This window comes from Rhincodon typus, chromosome 29, assembly GCF_021869965.1.
Source record: "Rhincodon typus isolate 14 chromosome 29, sRhiTyp1.1, whole genome shotgun sequence".
Taxonomy (NCBI): Eukaryota; Metazoa; Chordata; class Chondrichthyes; order Orectolobiformes; family Rhincodontidae; genus Rhincodon; species Rhincodon typus.
The window spans coordinates 3541975-3567290 of record NC_063360.1 but is presented as its reverse complement, the minus strand read 5'-3'; the positions used below and the strand labels follow the sequence as shown (position 1 = coordinate 3567290).

The window sequence follows — 25316 nt, the reverse complement described above, 5'->3', positions numbered from 1 at the left end:
TGCCCACAGGTGAAGTCCGAACCGATAGACCTGGTGCTACAAACCTGAATTAAATTTTCCATGATCTGAAATGTAAAGTTTAAAGAGCAGTTAGGGTTTGCCCGAATGAATGAAACACGGAAGGAATTAATTGTTCAATAAGCCGCGTGTTCAGAGGCTGCAATAAACTCGACAGAAAGAACCGATTTACTGGGAACTGCAGTACAACCCCGTGGGGCAGGAAGCGGCTACACCGCGATTGGTTCCTCACCAATTGCTGGCTATAAAGCGGGCTGGTGCTCAGGGTCCTGCATAGATTCAGGGAGCGCGATGGGACTTTGGTTGGTTTGCTGGCTGTGCCTTTGGGCTGCTCTGCCCTTCCTGTTCTCTGCTGTGTGTGACCCGGAGCCGGCCTGGAGGCTGCCGTGTGGCCCGCCCGCTATCAGCAGCACTGACTGTATCAAGCAGGGCTGCTGCTTTGAGTCACCGAGCCTCAGTGGGCAGCCCTGTTTCTACAACCTGAGAGAGAGTCCGGGCAAGCAGCCCCCTCCCGGATCCCACAGCGAGCGTGTGTGTGTCAAGTCCGACTGGGACTCGTTATTACTGTCTTGTGTAATATAAAAAGGGGTTTGAACGCTCCTTCTTGTAGATGAAGAAATAAAATAAGGATTTATTGTTGCTTTTTCTACCTCATAAGGAGAAGGGGTGGGAGCGGTTTTGGTACTAACACACTTGTATACTGGTGTAATGGTTAGTCTAAGACTATATTTTTTTCAGTTTTCTACCAGCTTCCTCTTTCGTTGCATAACTTGTTTTGTTTGCCTGTTGCACCTGGTCCGTTTCTAGAGGGGTGGGGAAGGCTGGAAACATCTTTAATTTGACTTTCGAACACGCCCCTCGTTAAAGTTGATCTTACTCTGCAGCTGAAACATCATCTGCAATCTGATCCCTTACCCTGATATACTTCTGAGGTATGGTTTGTCTAGATAATGTGATGTAATGACAATGAAATCAAATTTGGGAGCTTAATCTGGGACTCCTATTCTGGATGTAAGAATGTGGCAAATGCCAAAGCACCTGTCATTCTTGTGGGAAACTTTGAGGGTAAATGAACTCTTCAATGAAGAACTAGTTTTAAGACCTGTTACTGTCCCACTGTACAATGGAGAATGGTGGGTATAAACACTCCTGTCAATGTCCTCTTCTAGCCTGTCCCTTGAGGAATTAACTTGGCCATGAATAATGCCTCTTTATTCCTGGTTAAGTTTAAGAATGTTCTGGGTTGCTGCTTCAATCCAAGATTCCTGGTGAATCTACTGAATTTTCCCAGGTCAATGATACTAATGTTTCATGGTAATCTTTAGACTTTCTCTTGTTCACTCACTTGATTTAAAGGATGTGTGCTCTAACCTAACCAAACCAAGAACATTATTGGTCTCTTTGGATGTGCTAAAGAGATGCAATTTCCTCTGTCTAATGTCACCTGGTCACTCCTCTTATGAGAATGAAAGATCAAACTAGCTTTAATGTTACTATGCAGTAATAGTGCCTTGTGAACTCTAGTAATGAGGGAGGTGACATTGGATGACTAACCTTATCTGTTGCTTTATTTCCATTAGTTGCTCATACCTGTATCTTTTGAGCCAAGAAGGTAGTGTGCCAGCACACTGTGGGCAACTGGGAACGAGCAATAAATACTAGCTGGCCTGTAATGTCCATGTTCCATGAGTGGATAACTGACTCAATTGAGTTTGATTAAAAATCACTCAAATGTAGATGCTAGAAATCTGACATTAGATAATGGAATATCTCCTCTTGTTCCTTTGGAGAGGAGCAAAATGTCAAAAGAACTGTGCACCTGTTTTCCCCCATATCTGTTTGACAATTCTGTCCAGGGGCCTACCACTTGACAGTGCTGAAGAATCATCTAGACCCACAAGGTTAGCATGCCGTCTGACCTGCTGTGGTCTCCAGCATTTGTTGAGTACAGATTCCAGCATCTGCTGTAGCTTACTCCTACTGTGCAAGTCCTGCCTGGATTGCCTAGCCAAAATGCAGCACCTCATTTTTACCTAAATTAAACTTCAATTGTGACTCCTTCCCACATTACAGTGGGACTTTGTATTGAGAGAACCTTCTTCGCCCTCCACTAGACTGCCTAGTTTGGTGTCCTCTGCAAAGTTACTAACTACATGTCTGAGATTCGCATGCAAATTTGACACCATGACAAAAAGCAGTGGACCCAGCACTGATCACAGGCCTGAATTCTTAAACATGCCATGCCACTCTGTCCCTTAACTTCAAGCTGACTTGGTATCCAATTGGTGAGCTCCCCTGGATCCCATGTGATAGAATCTTGCTAACCAGCCTACCTTGTGGAGTCTTGCCAAATACTTCACTCTATCTATATAGACCTCAATGTCTCCCGCTCTGCCTCAAATCTTTGCCACCTCTTTCCACACCTCACCCAAGTTAGTGAGACATGACTTCCCATGCACAAAGCCATGCTGACTATTTGTAATCGGTCCTTGCCTCATCAGCTTGACATCAGTCTTGATGCTTAAAATCCCCTCCAACATGTTGCTGCCCTCTTCAGCTCAGTCCGGATTCCCTTTCAGAAATTGAAAAGCAGAGGCTCAATTCTCTATGACCCTCCTACACTGTCAATTTCCTTAAGTCTATTTCTTAATGATCTTGGTTTCAGCCAGTACTGGCGACCTGTGGAAGCCTCTGTATGCTGTATTTCTAAAATCTGGTAAGAATTGTTTAGTCATTCAGTAACTAAGACAAATAGCAGTATGAATTCAGAAGCTAGTTAATTTTGAACCCTTGCATTGTATTTCATTTCAATATATACAGCAGATGGCCAGTTCATTCTAGCAATCAGCTGGAACCTGACCCATCCTGCCCTTAACCTGTCATCTCTGTACGTGAAAGATGGGCAAGAAGCCGAGTGCAGGCCTAAGCTCATCAGAGGAACTTGTAGCCTTCCGCTTCCCAATTACCTCTTGTGACTCAGCCCAACAAGTGGGTCCAGTTTTCTGTCCCTTTTTAACACTCCCTATTAAACAGTGCCCTCCGTTGCAGGAGGAGACTGGAAGCTTTGTGTATGAAACAGACATCTTGGGGAAGAGGATGATTCAGACTGGGCCACAAGTCTCAATAACCCGGGACAGCACCTTCAGGTGAGAGGGCAGTGGGTTTGTTGCTGTGTGGAGGGAAGTGTTACTGACTGAAACTCCACCACCTCTTTGTGTCTCTTGACAGCCTGCACGTCCAGTGCAAGTACAAAGGGGAGCATGAGGCTGGCTTACAAATCAATGTCTCAGTTTACACACTCCCTCCACCACTAGCTGCTTCTGAAGATGGGATTCTGATGCTGAAACTGCGAATAGCAAAAGGTAGGCTGCCCTGGTAATAGAGCACTAGGAATGTATTCCTTCAGGGAGTGACTGGCTTGTTCTCCTTGTTTCTGTTAGATGGCAACTACAGGTCGTGGTACAAGGACAGTGACTACCCCATTGAGAGAATCCTTCAGGAGTCGGTGTTTGTTGAGGTTTGTGTGAAGGATCGCACTGACCCAGTGATTGTCCTGAGATTGCGTGACTGCTGGGCAGCCCCTGACCATGAGGTGCAGTGGAGTCTCCTGGTGGATGGGTAAGGACTCTGAATGGAAAGACTAATAGTTTTCTTTTATTGCAAAGACCATGATTGTCCAGCTGCTCCTGTCAAGGCCAGTGTCACTGGATAAACGTTTCTATGGCCTGGGAGAATAAAAGCGGATTCAGTAAAGCAATTGATCCAGTTTGTCACGAACTAACCTCTTCCACTAGCAGCCTGCTTGCACTTTGCAGAATTTGCTGTAAAAGCAACATGGCTTTGCACTGATGCAATGGCCCAGATTCTGCAAACTTACAATGGGCTATGTAGATCTCCTAGAATACATGTATGTTCATGAAGGACAGCTCAACATGCTGTCTATCCAACAATAAAAGCCAACTATTCTAGATACTGGAGAAACTCTGGCTGCATCTGTAACCTGAGATCCCATTCAGATTCTCCTAGGTCCAATCAACTTGTTTAGCCATGTTAGACCCTGCCCCACCCCCAGAACAGGTGCAACTTGGACCCAGGCCTCTGGCTACGAGGTAAGGACACTGCCACAAGAGGACTTGTGCATTCCCCATATAGCTGATGAAGCCTGCACCCTGAAATGACTTGTCAAATTTGCCTAATCACTTAAATTGGGGTCATGTGGAGCTCTTGCTTAGTTCATATTTCTTCACCTGAAGAGTACATCAGGGCATGAGGAGGTTTAGCACAACACTGTTGGATAGTTTTTAATTAACACCTTTTTTTTTGTTAAATCCTGATTCCGAAGAAGTTTTGAGGCCTCATCAATCTCCAATCTTTCTCATCTGAGAGAACTGACTGGATTAGAGCAAGGGAAAATATTCTCTTCAGAAGCTCCCCTCTGGTCTCGTATGCCGCTGCCATAAATGGCCAAGATGTCATTGCAGTAGATCAATATCTCTCCTACTGAAACTGACAACCTTCCTGTTTCAGGTGCCCCTGTGAGGGTGAAGACTACCTGACTGTCCTACACCCAGTAGATGCCTCTTCTGGCCTGCAGTTCCCAACCCATCACAAGCGGTTTGAAGTGAAGACCTTTGTTTTCTTGGATGGTGTGTCTGAGCAGCCCCTCTCTGAACAAGTAACCAAACTGATGGAATGAGACCAAGATCACAAAATTGGCTGGCTGTCTGTACTGCAACCTGGACTACTTAGCTACAAGAAGCTCTCCTAAAATCTCTGCTTCTTTCTAGGTATACTTGCATTGCAGTGCTGAGGTTTGCTGTCCCTCTGGTCAGGATGACTGTGCACCCAGATGTGGTTCAAGTGAATTCCTTATTCTGTGGAAGGCCAGTGGGTGTTTTAAATGGCCTTTTATTGAGAAAGTAATGAGCCATGTGAATGAAGGAGAACTTGCAGATGGCCTTTTTGCCTAAAGGCATGTGAAGGTGCCACAGTAAATGTGGTGGAAGAACTTTGCAGTGCAGGCATGTAATTTGAAGAAAGGGACCTTCTCATTGTAATAGAAAACATGTATGAATGGGTCACTAAAGCTGGCAAGTGAATGTTGGAATTCAATTCATGAAATCTCTTTGGTTCCTTCATAAAGTACCCATGTTTGCAGTCTAACTTATCAATTAGACACTTACAAGTAGTGAAGAGAATTGATGGGTAGTAATACCACTGGACTAACAATCCAGAACCTCAGACTAATGTTCAGGGGTTCTGATTCAAATTTCACCACAGCAAGTAATGAAATGGTCACCATGTCAACATTTTTTTAAATAAGCTGACTCTCAATTGCTGCCTCATCGTGACCCCTCTGATCCACTGGGTTAGGCCATAAATTCTGGCCTAACAGATGCCACATCCTGTGATCTAACCCCCTTTACAGAGGGGTGTAATGTGCAGTGAGCAAGAATTTGGTATAACACTACAAAATAAGTTCTCTTGCTGTTCTATTCGTCCCGCTTTCTCTGGGGGGATAACAGCAGTGAAATGCTCTCCATGTCTCCATTAAACAGATCATGGTTAGTTTGCAGGTGCAGCAACCAGTTGGGAAAGAATGTACCATAGGAGGTTTACCAACAGTTCTTAGAAGCACCAGACATGACATCTACTCCCATGTAGTCTAGGTCACCACCTTTTCAATAACAATACATGAAACAGTTTAGAAGCTTTGTATTTTACCGTAGCTTGATGGGTTTCCTTGAACAGTTGAGCCTCTTGAAAAGATCAAATGGGATGATTAGTGTCTCCAAACCTGACAAGGTGGTTGCTGAAGGATGGTCTTAAACTGAGCCTAGGTCTAGCCAAACAGTTCGTGGTGGTGGGGTGGGGGGATGGGGATCAAGATTTTGACTCAAAGGGTCAATTCACTGGCAGGCCTGCCAAAGCAGATTCTGGGCATGATGGGTTGGAGGTAGACACAGGAACTGCAGCAGTTCCTGAAAGCAGCTCACTATTTTCAAGAAGCTTAGGATTAGCCATAAATGCTGGCCAAGCCAGCAATGCCCATGTCCTCTGTGGATCTCAACTTAACCTATCCTACCATTTGACAGATTGGTGTGAAGGGGCTGAGTGTCATCCTGTTCACACTCTCTCTGAATTGGGAAGCCATCTGTTCCTGATCTGAAACAAAGTTGCTGGCAAAGCTCAGCAGGTCTAGCAGCATCTGAAGAAAACAAAAAAAAATTCAGAGTTAACACTTTGATCTGGTGACGCTTCCTTTAAGAGTTCTGAGGAAGGGTCACCAGATGCAAGATGTTAACTCTGAATGTTTGTGTTTTTTTGAGCTTTGCCAGAAACTTTATTTTTGTTCCTGATTTACAGCATCTGCAGTTCATTCGGGTTTTTCTTCCAGATCTGGATTTGGACTAACTTGCTTGTTGTTTAAGGAAGTTCTGCTGGCCTGCATCTGGAGGCTTGGATTAGAATAAATCCTTGGAATGAATGTTAATATGAACCAGGCACCTGATGTTTGACAATTCTACATTGACATGTACACTTCACTTAACATTTGGACAAGTGATATGACATAGTTGCATACAAGATGCTCTCCAACTTCACTGACTTCAATTTTTCTTGTTTGGAGTCCAGTGGCAGCCTGAGCGAAAGCAGTCACTGCCCAAGTTTTACATTTTTTCAGTACAAACCCTCGAAGTTTGAGGGGTTTGGTAAGTATTTGCAGACTGCATCTAATTGCAGAAAAGGATGAAGTACAGATGTGTCTACTTAGAAACATTTCTGATCTTGAAGTGAGCTCCAGTACTAACTCTCTGGATTGGGTCAGAATCTAAGCAGGTTAGATTCTAGACAGTGTGGAGGAGCAGAGGGATCTTGGGGTTCATGTTCACAGTTCCCTGAAAGCTGCCACCCAGGTGGATAGAGTTGTTAAGAAGGTGTATGGTGGGTTAGCTTTCATCAATAGAGGGATTGAGTTCAAGAGCTGTGAAGTTCTGCTCCAGCTGTACAAAAGTCTGATTCGGCCACATCTGGAGTATTGTCCAGTTCTGGTCACCTCATTACAGGAAAGATGTGGAAGCGTTGGAAATGGTGCAGAGGAGATTTACTAGGATGTTGCCTGGCAATGGAGGGAAGGTCTTAGGAGGAAAGGTTGAGAGAGCTAGGGCTTTTCTCTTTAGAATAACAAAGGATGAGAGGTGACTTGATAGAGGTGTACAAAATGATCAGAGGTATAGATAGTGGACAGCCAGAGACTTTTTCCTAGGGTGGAGGTAGCTATTACAAGGGAGCATAGTTTTGAAGTGAGTGGAGTGGACATCCAGTCGCTATATACTTGCATTCCCCATGCAGATGGCCTAAAGGCCCTCCGCTCCTTGTCCTGCAGACCTGACCATTTTCCCCCTCCACTGACATCCTTACCAGCTTAGCTGAACTCGTCCTGACCCTTAATAACTTCTCCTTCAATTCCTCCCACTTCCTACAGACAAAGCGGGTGGCCATGGGTACCTGCATGGGCCCATGCTATGCCTGACTGTTTGTAGGATATGTGGAACAGTGTCTTCTGCAGCTACACTGGCCCCATCCCCCACCCCTTCCTCAGTTATATTGATGACTGTATCGGCACCACCTCGTGCTTCTACGAGGAGCTCGAACAGTTCATCCACTTTTCTGACACCTTCCACCCAACCTTAAGTTCACCTGGACCATATCCGATACCTCTCTCCTTCCTGGACCTCTGATTTAATCTCTGGCAACCACCTGGAAACATATCTATTTCAAGCCTACCGACTCCCACACTACCTAGAATACACCTCGTCTCACCCACCTTCCTGCAAAATGCCATCCCCCTATTCCCAATTCCTTCGCCTCTGCCACATCTGCTTCCGAGATGAGGCATTCCACTCCCTGACATACCAGATGTCCTTGAAAAACGAGGACCGCAACTCCCCTCCACAGTGGTTGCAAATGCCCTTGACCGCATCTCTCGCGTTTCCCACAACTCATCCCTCATGCCCCCTCCCTGCAATAACAACAAAACAGAATCCCCCTCCTCCTCACATACCACCCCACCAGCCTCCAGATTCAATGCATCATCCTCCACCATTTCCACCACCTGCAATCTGACCCCACTACCAAGGACACTTTCCCTCCCCACCCTTATCTGTCTTCTGGAGGGACCGCTCTCTCCACCCCTCCACACTCCCCACTAGCCCCACAACCCCTGGCACTTTTCCCTGCAACAGCAGGAAGTACTACACCTCCCCTCACCCCCATCCCAGGCCCCAAGAAAAGCTTCCACATTAAACAGACGTTCACCTGCACATCCACTAATGTGGTATACTGTTTCCGCTGTTCCCGATGTGGCCTCCTCTACATCAGGGAAACCAAGCGGAGGCTTGGAGACCACTCTGTGGAACACCTACACATGACAAACGACTGCACCTCCCAGTCATGAACCACTTCAACTCCCCCTCCCAATTCTTGGACCACATGTCCATCCTGGGCCTCCTCCAGTGCCACAACGATGCCACCCGAAGGTTGCAGGAACAGCACCTCATATTTCACTTGGGAATCCTGCAGCCTAATGGTATCAATGTGGACTTCACAAGCTTCAAAATATCCCCAACCTCATCCCAAAACCAGCCCAGCCCTCCTTGACCTGTCAGTCTTCACTTGACTGACCAACCCCCATCCTAACTCCCCTTTTACTGGCTCCTTTTATCCACTTTTCTCCACACACCCCACCACCCCCTTGTTTCAGAATCCCCTTCCCCTCCCCCATTTCTGAGGAAGGTCCAGACCCAAAACGTCAGCCTTCCTGCTCCTCTGATGTTGCCTGGCCTGCTGTGTTCATCCAGCTGTCCGCCTTGTTATCTCTTATTAGCAAATCCTGTTAGATTTTTGCCTCCATCTAATCTATCATCTGTCAATTATTACACAACTTCAGTAAGCTTCAAACAGTCCTCTGAACTGTCAGGAATTTTCCAAATTTACACCCAACCCAGCTCAATATTTCAGTGTGCATTTGAACAATGACAGTGCAGTCACTGTCAGACCTGTTCTGCCACTTGATACAAAGGCTAATGTTGAGGCTGGTATTTGAGTACAAATCTACTCCAAAACCTTAAAGGCTAATATCACTGAACCATGAATACTCTGAACTTTGTACCCACGTCTTACTTAGAATATCTCCACATCTGTCTCAAACATTGAAAGACTTGCTTCGACCTCTTCAGGGAATGTTTCAAAGATGCTCAAACTTAAATTTGTCACCTTTCCCAAAAGACAAGATGTAATTTGGAGTCCTCACCACCAGGGGGGTATGGGTTGTTGGTGAGAATCCTTTGACATCCAACTAGAAAAGACCCAGCCCAACTTCATTAATTCAGTCCCCTTGCTCTTTGATAAAAGTCCAGCCTCTTCTCATCCAATAACAAGCCTCCATTTCAGGGTTTAATCTCAAACCTCTAAACTACCCTAATGTACTTCCTCACTGTATACAATACCCAAGATGTGTCCTTGTCACTCTTCCACCAGCCTTTAGTTTCATGTTTCTGTGCATTTAGTCCTTCTGAATTAGTTGCATTTATCTTCCAGAGCCCCCCTCTCAAATCACGGTATTTCAGAAATTAAGATAACAGTAGGTCAAGTATCTCTCCAGAGCTTGAGGTCTCAGTACCTGGACACTTCTTGGTCTGTAGCTCCAACAATTTGCTTGGTATTACTTGTTTTTGAGTTTCTCCTCACTATATCTAGTTTATAGCCAGTTCTGGCAGGTTCCTGATATCCTTCATGCCGTGAGAATGGCAAAATACCTGTTGTGATTTGATATCTGGAGTATTGGTTGAGACTTCTGTGGCTATTCTTTTTCTTGTACTCTTAATCTCAACTTTGTGTTCAAACTTGGTTGCCATCCACCTTTGCACTGAATGCTCTGCCTTTTGTTCCACTTCCTTTTCTGAAGGAATGGATCCAACATCTGGTAATTATTCCATTCCAGAATGGATAGCTTTAATGGGATATTAAATGTCTGCCACAACATTTCATTGACCTACCCCTTAATTTTCCATCTGTTTCTATACTCTCAATTGCCCTTGAGCTTGACACTAATCTTTCTTTGACCCCACCCTGTATCACTTCATGATGAATGCTATCTAGGAGTCTTAACTGAGATGATTGCTCCATGCCAGGTCTAGTATATGATGTGGAGGTGCCTATGTTGGCCAAGGTCGGAAGTCACATGACACCAGGCTTAGTCCAACAGGCTTATTTTTGAGACCACTAGCTCTTTGGAATGCTGCTCCTTTCAGGTGAATTTCTTGACCTGATGAAGGAGCAGCGCTCCAAGCTTATAATTTTGACTAAACCTGGTGTTGTGACTTCTGACCCAGGTCAAGTATAGCTCGGTCTCCAGTTTTCAGTATCCTTTTTTCTGCAGCTTAGGCCTTTAGATTTTAGAAGCCTAAGAATTTAACTTAGTACCTTTTTTTCTACACACAAATGTAACTTGTCTAATTGCAGTGACTGTAAACACCATCTCTGCTAGAGATTTTAAAATCCTTGCTGACCATCCCTTCCTGTTAACCCAGCAGGTCCCACTATACTACATGGAGCACCCATAAACCTACTGTTCTTTCAAAGGGGTGCTACCTGTTGAATGGAATAGCTGACCCTCAATCACACAAATGTCTATTATGGAAGATAGCAGCTCCACTGAAACCCAGTCTTAGTGGTATTTAGGGTTTCTGAGTCAGTTCATTCCCCTAACAATATCACGAATCTAAAGGATGTTGTCCTGGTTCCCTGTGTATAGGTCATGAAGTTGGAATGTAACCATTTGATCTCCCTCCTGGTTATACTAGCCCACCAAACATTCTCTTAGTCATGGTACCAGGCATATACCAGTTAATGACCAACTCAAGGCCACACTCAGAAATCCATAATGAATCTGCAATTCAGGTAGGATGAGCTTCATTTAAGACAGCAGCAGTGTGGTTCACAACCAGATACTGCTGTCAAGTCACAAATGTTGCCGACCAGACATGTGTCAAGGGGTGGGTTTGTGACAATGTCAGATCTCTAGCCCACATCACCTGCTGACAGTGGCAGATGGGTAGTAAATAGTTTATCCCTTTGACTGCAGCAGGCATTATGGTGCTGTCTTTTCAACAAAGCAGCCTCTGCCAGTATATCTCAGAATGCCATATATCTCAGAATGCCATATCTGCCATGAGATGATTGTTTTCGGGAAGCATCTAGTAAATCCTGGCAACGAGAAAGACAATGTAGCTCAATCTCAGATTTAATTAGGCTTGCAATGTGATTCACCTGCATCACAATGAGCAAGGTCTGTTGACAACCAAGAACTACTAACAAACCAAACAATTCCTTCCTAACTGAACAACGTTCTACTTTTACATTATTTCAATAAACAAGTCTCACCTATTTAACCCAAGTAATAAGAAAAAAAAACTAAAACTTACTCTCTCCAAGTCCACACAGAATGTGTCTTCAGGAATGCTCTGCCTTCTGTGTCTCTCCAGTCATAAATGCCTTTCTTCCACTGATCCTACTGTCAGGGATGTTTTCTCTTGTGAATTCTTCTGTGAGGACACTTAGCTAGAAGTGCCGTGGTACCTTTTGCAGCTAGATGGTGCTTTTTGTTTTGAGCTTAGATTTCTATCAGAGCTATCTGTTTATTTCTCAGATGGTGGCTTGCTCTCTCTCCGATTTTGTTTTTGTTTTTTTTTTGTTTTTTTTTCTCAAAAAACCCTGTCCTTCTATACCTTAGATGACAATTTTCTTACAATAGCATTGGTCCAAGGTTGTCAAAACCATCCAATTTAAATTTGATTGGCTTTCACTTGCTAAGTGCTTTGATTTAAATTAATTAGCTGATTTAAGCTAGTTGCCAAAACAAGCCTAAGATTGATACACGTTTTCCCCTTCAGAATTGTGCGTACGCCTTCAGCTACACAGATTTCTGTGTAAATATCTCAGCTTGGAAAAGCACTTTATCTGTTAAAGAGACTACACACTTTTCCTCCCCCCTCCTTCCAGTTTTACAAAGAAATTCTAGCTTCCTGCTTTCCAATTCACAATACTCTACACAATTTCATAACACTGCCCTCCCCCTCAAGAAATAGAACAAACCATCATAACGAAAAGATAGCTTCACTTTTTTCTTCTTAATACCATGTCACGAGATACATAGGTCAGTTATCTAAAGTTACACCTTCATACTAATTCTGCATACATATATAACATTGGAATGTACTGGTTCTATTTTGGTTTTTTCTTTTAAACATGTGATAATGCATCTGCAATAACATTTGACCCACAACATGTACAACCTGTAAATTAAATGCTTGTAAAGAAATAGCCTCATCCTTAAATTTTTCCAAAAAGGTGTGAGGGTTGCAGTCGGTACATACAATTGTCTCCATTACATTGTTTGTTTGTAACAAACATTAAAATGTTGTAAGGCCAGTGCCAAGCTTTAACTTTTTCAACAGTGGAATATTTTCTCTGGACATTTGAGCTTATTTGAAAAATAGCCAATTGGTGTTTCAATTCAGCCATTCTCCTTCTGTATCAACACAGTGTCAATTCCTATATCACTGGTGTCAATAGTGACTTTAAAGGGTTTTAAGAAATTTGGTGTGGCTAAAACTAGTGCAGTAGTTAACTCAGATTTTAAATTCTCAGTGCCCCCTGGCATTGCTCTGTCCACTGATTTATTTCGTGTTCTTCTTTAGCAAATCTGTCAGTGGTGCCACCATTCTACTAAAGTTTGACACTTCTGGTAGAATCTGTTCAGTCACTAAAATCAAAGCACGTCTTTCTTAGAGGATTGTCTTGGAAATTCCTTGATGGCTTTTGTCTTCACGTTCCTTGGGTTACCCTTCCATGCCTGATTTTTTGTATCCCAAGAATGTCATCTGACTTTGGGAATTCAGTTTTTGCTAAATTTATGACTAGTTTTGTCTTTCAAAGAGCACCTGCTAAATGCACCATGTGATCCTTTCCATGAATGGCTAAAGACCACAAGTCATCTGTGTAGCTGACACACTTAGTCAATCCTGCCACAACTCTGTTCATAACTCTCTGAAATGTGGCTGGTGCATTCTTCATTCCAAATGGCATTACTGTGATGTAGCCCATTTGGGGTTACAAACACAAATCGCGCTCGTGCTCTCTTGCTCCCTCTCGCGGGCGTGCTCACGCTCATCAACCACAAAGTAAGTCCAACTAGTGATGCAAGTATCTTGCCCAACTTCTTCCTCACAGCCAAGTGCAAGGCTGGAGGACTGAGTCCCATTTTTTGTTATAGCGTTGACCTCCTGATTTAATCCACTCAGTTATTGAGTACTATTCACGTTGGTTCCCAAACCCATCGGCAAACTCGGCTCTGCGGTCTTCTTGGAGCATCGCTTCCACTTCAACCTTATGCACTATATTTTAGTCCTCCCCAATCTATTCCCACAGATGTCCTCATATTGCTGTAACAAGCCTTTCAATCCAGTTCGCTGTTCCTAAGAGAGCTCAATATCCTATCCCCCTTCTCCAAAGACTTCCTCATTATTTATTTAACTTATTTTGAGGCATATCAAAATCCAAACCATCTGGATTTGATTTCTCACTCGGGGCAGTAACTAATCGTGGTTTCTGTTTCCCTGTCCCTGCCATAGTAAGGTTACAGCATATTCACGTGACACTTTTTTTTTCTTTCCTCTCCCCCCAGCGGCACCCCCCGCCCCTCAAAATCTGGCATTTTTGCCAGATAATTCACCTGACTCAACTTCTTCTCAATCTGATTGAGCCCACTAAACCTTGTTTTGAAGGGAGCTCCTACGACTAGTAACGCCACCAATACTTTTTCTCACTGACAAACATACGAATTTTAGATTTCTTATCTGCTTCTTGCTTCATTAGATGCTGGGCCACCTTCAGATGTTGTCTAGTTAATTCACCTACTTTGTTTAATGTTCCTCTCACCTCCTGATATATCATCCAACTGTGAGGCCTCTGACTTTGGACATGTCAACTTTTTGTTAATTTTAAAGGCCCTCTTCCTTCGTGTTCGAATAGTAATTCAAATGGAGTAAACCAAGTCGATTCACTTCATTTGGAGCATCTCTAATAGCAAACAATATAAATGGGTACCTTTTATCCCAATCATTTGGGTAATCCTGGCAATAAACCCTCACCATGGTCTTCAGGGTTTGATGCCACCTTTCTTGGGATGAGGGATGGTACGCACTTCATTTAAAGTGTTGGCTGGCTAAATTATCCATGACCTCCTTTAAATACTTTCACAATAAAGTTGGACCCTTGGTCTGATTTAATCTGTGTAGTTCATAACGGGTAAAGAAAGCAAAACTCCTCCACAACTATTTTTGCCTTAACATTCCTGAATCAAACTGCCTCTGGAAATCTGGTAGACACTGATTATGGTTAGCAAATACTGGTTTCCACTTTTTATTTTGGGGAGGCAGCCTACATAATCACCATAATCAGTGTGAAAGGTTCTTCAAATGTGAGAATTGGCATCAAAGGCACTGGTTTTATTTCTGCCAGTGGCTTTCTTACCATTTGACACATAGGTATGGCAAAATTCAACCACATCCTTGCATAATCCGGGCCAATAGAAATGCTTTTGTATCTTAGCCTAAGCCTTGCTCACTCCAAGATGATCTCCTACAAGCAATTCATGTGCTACCTGCAATACTTCCTGTCTGTATGCTACTGGCAACACTTCTGCCTGTTTCTGCTCTGCACCAACCTGCCAAGGTCTCCATTTTCACCTTAGGATTCTATCCTTAAGATAATAACATTCAGACTCACTTTCAAGTAGGTGTGGCAATATGTCTTTTTTGTCTCTTTTGTTGGAACTCCATTCGTCTTTCAGAACTAAACACCTCTGCCTGAGCCTCTACCTGTGTAGGTTTTTCTTGTCCCGTGTCATCAAACTGGACCTCAACACCTCTGTCTCTCTCTCCTTTTTGTTTTTCCTTCTTGCTTGAAGTTATGAATGTGGGATGTTGTTACCACTCAGTCCCAAAAAAATTCCAGGGTATTTTTCCTTTTCTTTTAATTCCTCAGTTCCTTGGTTTTCCTTCACCTTCTCCACTACAGGGCCCTCACTCTTACCTCAGAAACAACCTAGCAGGATCAAAGAACAAATTGTATTCCTGGAATAGACTCTCTTTCAATCTCTCCCACTGTCGCTTCCCTAGTCTTAATTGGACACTGTAGCCCTATCTTACACGGGGAACAGTAAATCTCTCCATTTATTCTACGTTTTATCACCTGAGTAACATTTCAGGAGTGGAAATACTTCCATCTCTTATTGTTAGAGACTGACCAGCTCCCGTATCTCTCAATATTTTAACTTCTTTACCTCCTACCCCAATTCTTCCTGAGTAAACATTACCCACAGAGATGAAGCCTTTGTAGAGAATGGGCACTATCTTACTATCCAGCCCAACAAGGCTGTGCACTCCTACAGCTCCTTGACTTCTTTTCAGATTTCCTTCACTGCCTCAACTAATCCCATTGGTTTAGTCACCTTTACCACATCCTTTTTCCCAGTGCCTTTCTTAAACCATTGGCACAGTGACTGTGTCCCACTCCATTACAGTGAAAACACCTGAGGCCCCTTCTTCACCCTCTTTGGTTTCTTTTTTTCCACATGTGGTAAACCGTTTCCAGTATGATCTACTTTTTGTCTTTTAATGAGGGATTTGCCTTGTTCCCAATTTCTATCCCTCAGAATGAAATTGGTGTCAGGAGCTACATTTCAATTTGTGTGCTAATGCATCTTCATCCACAATCTCAGCAGCTCTTCTTGCTGTTTGAACTTTCTGTTCCTCAACATGAGTTCTTAAACTCCTCCAGCAGAGTAATCTCTTTGATCCACATGTCTTTTCTATCTTTAGTGCCACCACCCATCTATCACAATTGCTATTGTTTAATTCCTTCAAACTGGGCATAGTTCTGACCTGGTTCCTTCCTTATATTTCGGAACCGTCGTCTATATTCTTCTGGCACCATTTCATAGGCCGTCCAAAATACTTTTTTAATATTGTTTAGGCACCTCATCTGACATCACTGCAAATGCCTCAATAGTCTGGCCTACCAACTCGGTCTGAATTAACATTACCCACACAGTCTCTGGCCAGTCCGTCTGCCTGGCCAGTTTCTCCAAGGAAATGAAAACTGCTTCTACATCTCTTTCAATGAATTTTGGTAATGCTTTGACATATTTGTATGTATCCCTCCCAGGTCTTTCGCTTTCATGGGTTTGCTCATCATTACTCTCCTCCTCACTAAGCCTATCTTCTACCTTCATCTCCATCCCTTTTTAAGTCAGCTATCCTATTTAATTTGCAACTTCTAAATGTCAAACTTTTTTTTTCTTTCTTCTCTCTACTTGTAACCATTATTCCAACAGTTTCAGTTCCTTTTCTTTATTGTCAAACTCCAATTTTCTAACTTTCAATTTAATTTTTTTCTAACTCCTTTGCACTTGCCTCTTTCTCTGGTTATACCTAAATTCTTGACTAACTCCTTTTACAATTTCAGCTTTCCTCTTGTCCCTAGTTAAACCCAAATCCAACCTGTTTGATAAGTCTAAAAGTATATCCTTCCTCTGTCTTTCTAAATTTGGGAAGCATCCTCAAACCCCAGAACCCCTCCAGCAGTGTTAAGAGCCATTTCCCTCACTTTTTTGATTTAACCAACCACAAGTAACTGAAATTAAATAAACTCCTCACCTAGATTGCATTTAAAGATCTAGGACACTAATTTCCCGACTCTGTTTTAAATCTGTTCAAATCCATTCGGGTCCCATTCACAAACCAGGCAGATGCCAGACTTGAGCCCCTAATCTGTTACGGGGAAGGTGAGGCTAAATGAAAGCAAATCCCTGATATTCAATTTTTCACTAACAAGTAACAAATGTATTTATCATAATAGTGAGCAAATTAACGAAACTGCTAACAAACTGAACAATACACCCCTTCCCCCACCCCCCACCAACTCCTAACTATTCCTTAACTGAACAAAATACTGGTGATATGCTATTCCAGTATACACAAGTCCCATCTATATAACCCAAGTAATGGGGGAGAAAATAAATTAAAACTTAGTCTTTCAACATCCACACCAATGTTTCTTCAGGAATGCTCCAACTTCTCCGCTGTCCCTCCAGTCGTAAATGCTTTCTTGTGCTGTTCTCAACTCAAAACTGCCTTTCTTCCACTCCTTCTGCTGTCAGGAATGATATCTTTGTGAAGTTGTCTGTGAGAACTCTTAGCTGGAAGTGCCACAGTATCTTTTATGGATAGATGTTGCTTTCTGACAGAGAGCTCAGATTTCAGTGAGAGCTATGTTTACTTCTCAGATGGCAGTTTATTCTCACACCAATTTTTTTCAAAGCTGCTCTCCTTTTATACACCTCAGATGACACATCAATTTTCTTAAAGTAACATTAGTCCAAGGTTTTCAAAACCAATCGATTTCAATTCAATTGGTTTCTGAATCACTAAGTGCTTGGTTTGAATTAATTGGCTGATTCAAGCTTGTTGCCAAAACATCAAAACAAGCCTAAGGTTTTCAATGACATAGCCAATTGATACATGTTTCAATTTCAGAACACTCTGCCCTGTTTACGAACAATTTCAAACTTCCTGCCTTCCAATGCGTGAGTACTCTACACAACTTTATAACACAACAAGTTGACAATCTTTTTTAAAGCCAGGTTAGGTGGGGATAACTAGGGGAAAATTTCTTTGCTGGGGTCACGTGCGTGAGTAAGCAATTCAGTTGTTACAAACCATTAAAGTTTCAAAACAAATGAAACTGAACAGACCACTTGGCAACACATGGACACCAGAATGGCAATGATAAACTCAGCAATCTGAAACTAACTATAAACTCAGCCCAGTTAGCCTTGCAAAGTATTTCTTATCTCAGGGCTAGTGCTAAAATTGGGAGAGCTGTCTCACAGACCAGCCAAGCAACAGCCTGATACATTCACAGAATGCTACTTGACGATGTTCTAGGTGATACTGTCACCAGCCCTGGATATGCCGTGTCTCACAGGCAGGACAGGTCCAGCCAAGGTTGCAACACAGTGGTATAGATTCAGGAGGGAGCTATCCTGGCAGTGCTCATCATTGACTCCAGACCCCACAAAGTCTTATGGCATCAGGTCAAACATGGGCAAGGAAATCAACTGCTGATTACCATTTATTGTGCCCTGCCTGAGGCTAATGAAACTATATTCCTCTATGGTCAACACCATTTGGGGAAAATCAGTGATGTTGGCAAATGTACAGAATGTACGCTGGGTGAGGAATATCGATGTTCCCCACCAAGAATTGCTTGGCAGCAGCACCACTGATCAAGTCCTAACAGATATCACTGCTAGACTGGGTCTGCAGCAGGTAGAGAGGGAAAGACATTGTTTTTAAGATGAGATTGTCTTCTCATTAGACTGCAGGAGGTTTTTCTCAAGCACACAGACCAAGGCGGCCCTGTAGATCCCCCCCAGGAAACAGGATGTTGGCAGCAAAGCTATGGGATGGATTTTGCACCAAGATGAGCTGTGGCAAGACTTCATCTTACAATAACCGGCTGCTTCAGGACCATGCTGTGCAGCCGGTTTTGAGTAGAGCAGAAAAATGGCATGCTGTTGGTGCATTCCCAGATATCATTCCTGTACCAATGAAGTAATAGGAAGTGGGAAAACAGATTGTCTCACAGCAATTATAAATACTGCAGTGTCTAGGAAATTAATGTTTCACTTGTGTCATAGTTTTAAGTTTAGTGAATGGTAAAAATTGAGGACATTGATGAAATATTCTAATTCTTCAGAGTGAGACGAAACAACCATTTGTCATTACAGAAATAAAGGCTTTTTTACTGTACAACAGCATCACCCGCTAAATGAGTTAGCGAGAATAAGAAAGTAGAAAATCGGTATCCAAGTACTTTTTAAATACGAAATTCCTGACGTTTGGGTGCTCAGTAATACACGTTTTCCAATCAGCCATTTGGCTCCTGTCTTACATGGTCAGGGTTAGACCAATGGCCTCGAGCTAATGAAGGGTGTATATTCACAGCCCAGTGTGGAGAAACTTGGCAATGTGAAGAATGACTGTCATTGATGTTAAAAGATGAAGTAACTTGCTGTAAGACATCAGCTTGAATTGCAAATCAACCCAAACCATTTTATGCTGAAACAGTAAGTAGCCCATACCCTCTTTGTGATCTGAATGAGATTTCCCCATTTGTACATTGATTTCCCACGACACCTCCTGGAATGACATTTAGTCATTTAGTGCAAGTGCTCATTTGATGACAAACGCTAATGACTGACCATCAACCTGTCTGAGCAATTATAATGCTTCACATTCCTTCAGAGTGCAAATTGTTCCTGTTTTAAAACATGGCTGTGTCTCTATTGCTGTGCAAGGTCTGTCATTGGCTTCACCATTGCCAATACCTTCCAGTTATTCATTTATCTCGGTCCCAAATGGCCGATTGTAATGAGAATGGCCACCTTCAGGTCTAACTATAAGCCAGTATTGCAGTTAGCAAGACAATCGTTTATCGCATGTCTGCAACCATTCAACACATGACGATGATTTGATATACATTAGAGACTGATAGGAGGACTTAGATCAGATTCTTCACGATCCTTAGTTACTCTGTACTCCAATCATCATGCCAGCAACACTACCTGATCAGATGGCAGTACATCATCATCCTTTGACCTTGTCTCATGACATTCCTACGACAGTGTCAGTCAGCTTTCCCTATCTCACCCTGTCCCTTTAGGTGGAGTTAAGCATGTTTCTGGCTGAACACAAGCTCGAACCCTTGTTTGTGATGTTCACATCATAGATCAGCTAATTCATTTTTGTCTTTGGATAGATTAGTCCCAATTTGATAATCATACTTAAACCAGTAGGGGTAAAAGATGACATAGCAGTGAAGAATAAATAGGATGTGATTTCTCAACTTGAATTTCTTGTTCTTGTTTAGATAAAGCCCCTATTCACTGAAATAAACAATGAGAGGTAATGTTGTGGAACCAAAAATAAATGTTTTAGGGGGAAGCTTCCTTAGATCCTGTGGTCCTCCCTTATGTTTAAGACATGAAAGATTTGAGGAAAAGAAAAAAAATCAGGGATAAACTCCCAGATGATGATTCAAAAACTTAAATATCACCCTGAAACGTAGTCTTGATCAGAATAATGAATCATGTTTCCAGTGTCAGCTACAGTCATTCCAGAGAATAAAATGAGCTGTGGAAACAATGAGATTAGGAAATTTGAACTTTCCAGGTAATAACTTGCTGACATATCCCTCTCATCAAGGGGTGATCGATTCCTAAAACCATAACTAGGCGCAGAAGCAGGCAATTTAGCCCATCAGATCTGTTGCACCGTTTGTTCACAGCGAATATGTTTCTCAGTCGCGTTGCTTGCTTGCTTCCCGTAACCGTTACCAAGGACCAGAGCATCCCCGCCCCCATCATCCCGGAACTTCAGTGAGGGCCTGCGTCCATCCGTCTGTCCCAGAAAGTGAGTGAGTCAGTCCATGCTCAGGCTCCTTGATGCCTCGCTCGGTCGAATGCAGCCTTGATGTCAACGACTGTCACTCTCACCTCGCCTCTGGAATTCAGCTCTTTTGTCCATGTTTGAACCAAGGCTGTAATGAGGTCAGGAGCTGAGTGGTCCTGGTGGGAGTGCCGCATGGGGGACGTTAGCTCCATACTAAAGGACAAATTCTGAAGAGGGATCCTCCAAATGTACTTTGTTCCCTCACCTTTATTTACCTTTAGCTGCCCACAGGTAAAGTCCGAACCGATAGACCTGGTGTTACAAACCTGGATTAAATTTTCCATGATCTGAAATGTAAAGTTGGAAGAGCAGTTAGGGTTTGCCCGAATGAATGAAACACGGAAGGAATTAATTGTTCTTTAAGCCGCGTGTTCAGAGGCTGTTCAGAGATCACAATAAACTTGACAGAAAGGATCGATTTACTGGGAACTGCAGTAAAACCCCGTGGGGCAGGAAGCGGCTACACTGCGATTGGTTCCTCACCAATTGCTGGCTATAAAGCGGGCTGGTGCTCAGGGCCCTGCACAGATTCAGGGAGCGCGATGGGATATTGGTTGGTTTGCTGGTTGTGCCTTTGGGCTGCTCTGCCCCTCCTGGCCTCTGCTGTGTGTGACCCGGAGCCGGCCTGGAGGCTGCCGTGTGGCCCGCCCGCTATCAGCAGCACTGACTGTATCAAGCAGGGCTGCTGCTTTGAGTCACCGAGCCTCAGTGGGCAGCCCTGTTTCTACAACCTGAGAGAGAGCCCGGGTAAGCAGCCCCCTCCCGGATCCCACAGCGAGCAAATGAGCCTGACACTGAAGCAATCAGCCGGGACTTTGTTCCTGTTTCCTTGTGTAATGGTGGAGGACTGTTTGTGGGGAGTCAGTGGGAGGGAGACAAAATAACCTGTGCCTGAGAAAATAACCCAGCAATGTGACTCTGTCTCTCTCGAGTAGAGTCGGGGATGTTCCCGAGTGAAGTGGCTGGTTGGTTTGATGATGAATTATGTTATTTTGGTCAAATTGGATTGTTTCTCCTGCATTGGAAGCAGGTGTTGGGAATCTTCATGAAATTTGACAGGATACTGTAATGTTGAGGTGTTTGTCAGTTTGAAGCTGTTAGTTGGGTATTTCAGCTCTTTGTGTGAAGGTAGAAACTGCCAAGTTGAAATCTGCTGTTTGGGATAGTGTTCCTGAGTCTTTTACAGAAGAATCAAATAATGCCCATGTGGAGCTGAAAAGATTGATCTCCAATAAACAAGATGGTGTTTGGAGTAGATACATGACTTGGTCTGTGCAGCTTGCCTCCTTTCGTGCAGAGATGAATTAGAGCAAGCCCTGTCATACTGAACCCTCCCCAGATTAGAGGGGGTCAGAGGGAAGTCCTGGCAGTTATGGGCTAGTTTATCTAACATCACATGAGCAAATAAATCTCTAGCTACTTGGAGATGTTTGGGTCAAGTCCATGACAAGGAAACCACTTGACTGACCAGTCAAATAAAACCCTGTAGAGTTAATTTAGCTTCCTTTTGGTTGTGTTTTTTTTATCTAATTTCCCCCTGCGCCCCCCCCAAAAAAAAACAAAGTAGGGGAAACAACAAGTTGGAAGTGTTTGTTTTGTTGTGGTTGAGACAGTCTAACCTTGTACATTTGGCATGTTCCTTACACACTTCTGTCGAAACTCTGCAGCTTTGAGTGTTTGTGTGACTGAACACTGCATAAATAAAACCAAAACATGCTGTGTACCTTGGAAGGTAATACTGGTATCTGACTGTGTGGTAGTAAGAGTTCTGTTTTACTCTTGATTCAACTCTAACAGGCCAGCAGCATAATGGCTGGGGAAGGTGCAAATGCCATTGAAGGATTTCTCCGTTTAATATCATGGAAGGGATAGGGAGAGCCTTGATAAAATCACTGGTGTGGTTCTGAAGTAGGCACAGACCTGTGCCTATGTGTTGTCATCTTCAAAGGTGGCATGGCATTTGAAATGATAGTTGGCTAAGTAAATAGGATACTCTCTTTCATAGAGGCACCGAGTGGGGATGTTGCTGGATGTGAAGGTCCTTGAGGCTGTGGGGACTTCCTGAAATTGAGCCCTTGTTGTGGTGTTTTTGTTGCAATGTTAAATGGGGGAATGCTGTAATTCTTCCCTCCAAAAGGGATTGAGACTTGATTAGGTGTCAGTCATTGAGAGGTCTCTGTCTGAAGCAGACAAGGGCTGGGGGCACAGACTTTACTCAAGAAGCTGAAGAAATGATTTTTCACTATTTTTACACCATTGCAGTATTAATGACCAAGGAATGGTTTGAAGGAATGGTCCTTCAAGGAAGTGAACTTGCAGGCCTGATTTGGAGCTGGTCAGTGAGACAGACTGAATATTGTTCCATGTGCATCTGGGCTGAATAGCCTCTGCAGTAAAGGACTGTTGACTGTGATCTCTGCTGAACAGTCGAAGTTGGCATGTAGAATTGGTATCTCACTTCTGATTTGAATTTTAGTCGTGATGGCATTCTCTGGCCCCATGTGAAGATGGGGAAAACAGAATATAGAATACAAAAACAGAGGTGTAAACCTTACAGTCATTCTGCAGGCCTGGTAACCAGGCTCTGAAGTCCCACTTTGCCATAGTGCCATCATGGCAACAATTGTTACTGTTCATGGGCACCATATTACACTCTCACGGGGCCTCACCAATGCAGACACCACAGGGTACTGCACCAGCCCAGACTTGCCACTACCATGAGTCTGCTTCAGGCCCACCTCACCAAGGCAGCTGCTGCCAGATCCTGTACTGGGCCCAGATTCCCCTCTGCTACCACCTCCATGAATCTCATCTGTATGTAGATGCTGCCAGGAACCCAAACTCACCAACTGTATTTGACAGCAACTAGATTGGTAGTTTCTGGGTGAAGTTGGATGTCGGGTACAAATGCTCTTGCTCTTCCCTGCCTGCCAACGCCCAATATTCTCACTAACTGACATTACGGCCACTAACACTGGAATAGCGGACTGCAGCTGAACAAGCTGGTGTACTGAAACATTCCAGCTCTACTCCTGACAGCAGGGAGTTATTATTAAACATCTTTTTAGCCTGCATTATGATTCTTTGACACACAACTTTCTTTCATGTCCGTTTTGATCAAGCCCTGTTCTGAGCATCACTTCTCCAGCGCCTGTGACAATGATTCTAGGCAGTGTTCTGCATTTAGTTTGCTTAGCCCCTGTTTTCTTGCAATTTCAACTGTAACCAAGCTTCCACCTAAAAGATGAGAGGTTTGCTCATTACACAATGGGCAGTACACTTCCTAGATCGATCTGTTACTTGCTTGAAGACTTGTTTCTTCCCTTGGGTGGGCTGAATAGATCTGAGAAGTGACGCTCTTGCACATTGCCATGTTCACACGACAGCTGTGACCTGGTTGGATACAGGAGGTCTGTAGCTGGATCAGCTTTCCTTGTATTCCTTTATGGCTCAGCTTTCATGGAGATTTCTCTTGATGCATACTGGTGCATTGCCCAAATCCCAGTTTTTGGATGGTTGGCCATTCAGCCCTGTGACCCTGCTCCCCCACACACAGATTGTGGTGATCCTCCACACAATTCCTGCTTTCTTTCCTTACCCCTCTGAACATTTCCCCCAAAAGCTGCATGTGCATCTGCCCCAGGGTTAGGAGCTGTGATGGACAGGCTGACATTGTTCACTGTCAGTTCCAGACATTGCTACTGCATGTGGACCTTGTGCCCATGCAACTGACATTCAAGCACATCCTGCCCCTAATATACATATGAATTTACATTCTCTTGAGCATGTTTGCTTCAGCTTTTGTCTTTCAGTCTTCAAATTCCTGTGGCTTTTTCAGCTTCTCCTTCCTCCCTTAAAAGGTTCCATTAATGGTGTTCCTCGGTTAACTGAATGCCAAATGTTTCAGTCTTGCAGAACACTCACCAGCCTCTATTGATTGGTCGCATGGCTTGACACTCAAAAGGCAAATGATCTGCGGTAACTTTCTTTATCTCCATTAGAATTTTAAAAAAACCAAATGTCAACTAGATTCCAAGCAGCATAACGATTGAAGTTTTTGGTCTTTCAATCTTGATCTCTCTCTGTCAATGATTGCAGGCCACAACAACCAATGGGGAAACTGAATACTTTTTCTTTCTCTCTCTTTGCAGTGTGTACAGCAGATGGCCAGTTCATTCTAGCGATTACCAGGAATCTGACCCGTCCTGCCCTCAACCTGTCATCTCCTCTGTACGTGAAAGATGGACGAGAAGCTGAGTGCAGGCCTAAGCTCATCACAGAGGAACTTGTAGCCTTCCGCTTCCCAATTACCTCTTGTGGCTCGACCCAGCGGGTGAGTATTGGCGGGTCCGGCATTCTGTCCCTTTTGAATGGGCCAGCTCCCTATTAAACAGTGTCCTCCATTGCAGGAGGAGATTGGAAGCTTTGTGTATGAAACAGACATCTTAGGGAAGAGGATGATTCAGGCGGGGCCACAGGGCTCAATAACCTTCAGGTGAGAGGGCAGTGGGGTTTGTTGGTATGTAGAGGGAAGGGTTACTGACTGAAACTCCACCACTTATTTGTGTCTCTTGACAGCCTGCATGTCCAGTGCAAGTACAAGGGGGAGCAGGAGGCTGGCTTACAAATCAATGTCTCAGTTTACACACTCCCTCCACCACT

At 43.6% G+C, this 25316-nt stretch overlaps 2 protein-coding genes across 2 annotated transcripts; both read left to right on the top strand.

The window, feature by feature from the left end:
• The first annotated feature begins 306 nt into the window (after positions 1-306).
• On the top strand, positions 307-5130 carry LOC125486513 (zona pellucida sperm-binding protein 4-like). Its single transcript, XM_048614298.1, has 5 exons — positions 307-549; positions 3067-3164; positions 3247-3380; positions 3459-3636; positions 4546-5130. The coding sequence occupies exons 1-5, from the start codon at positions 310-312 to the stop codon at positions 4712-4714; spliced, it is 819 nt and encodes a 272-aa protein (XP_048470255.1). The 5' UTR covers positions 307-309; the 3' UTR covers positions 4715-5130.
• Positions 5131-21156: 16026 nt separating this feature from the next.
• On the top strand, positions 21157-25153 carry LOC125486436 (zona pellucida sperm-binding protein 4-like). Its single transcript, XM_048613888.1, has 3 exons — positions 21157-21401; positions 24806-24987; positions 25064-25153. The coding sequence occupies exons 1-3, from the start codon at positions 21197-21199 to the stop codon at positions 25151-25153; spliced, it is 477 nt and encodes a 158-aa protein (XP_048469845.1). The 5' UTR covers positions 21157-21196.
• Positions 25154-25316: the final 163 nt, after the last annotated feature.

Coding starts and splice junctions, on each gene's coding strand:
- LOC125486436 (XM_048613888.1), top strand. CDS start 21,197: ATGGGATATTGGTTGGTTTGCTGGTTGTGCCTTTGGGCTGCTCTGCCC. Junction 21,402..24,805: donor CAACCTGAGAGAGAGCCCGG/GTAAGCAGCCCC, acceptor CTCTCTTTGCAG/TGTGTACAGCAGATGGCCAG. Junction 24,988..25,063: donor CTTGTGGCTCGACCCAGCGG/GTGAGTATTGGC, acceptor CCTCCATTGCAG/GAGGAGATTGGAAGCTTTGT.
- LOC125486513 (XM_048614298.1), top strand. CDS start 310: ATGGGACTTTGGTTGGTTTGCTGGCTGTGCCTTTGGGCTGCTCTGCCC. Junction 3,381..3,458: donor GAAACTGCGAATAGCAAAAG/GTAGGCTGCCCT, acceptor TGTTTCTGTTAG/ATGGCAACTACAGGTCGTGG. Junction 3,637..4,545: donor TGGAGTCTCCTGGTGGATGG/GTAAGGACTCTG, acceptor TTCCTGTTTCAG/GTGCCCCTGTGAGGGTGAAG.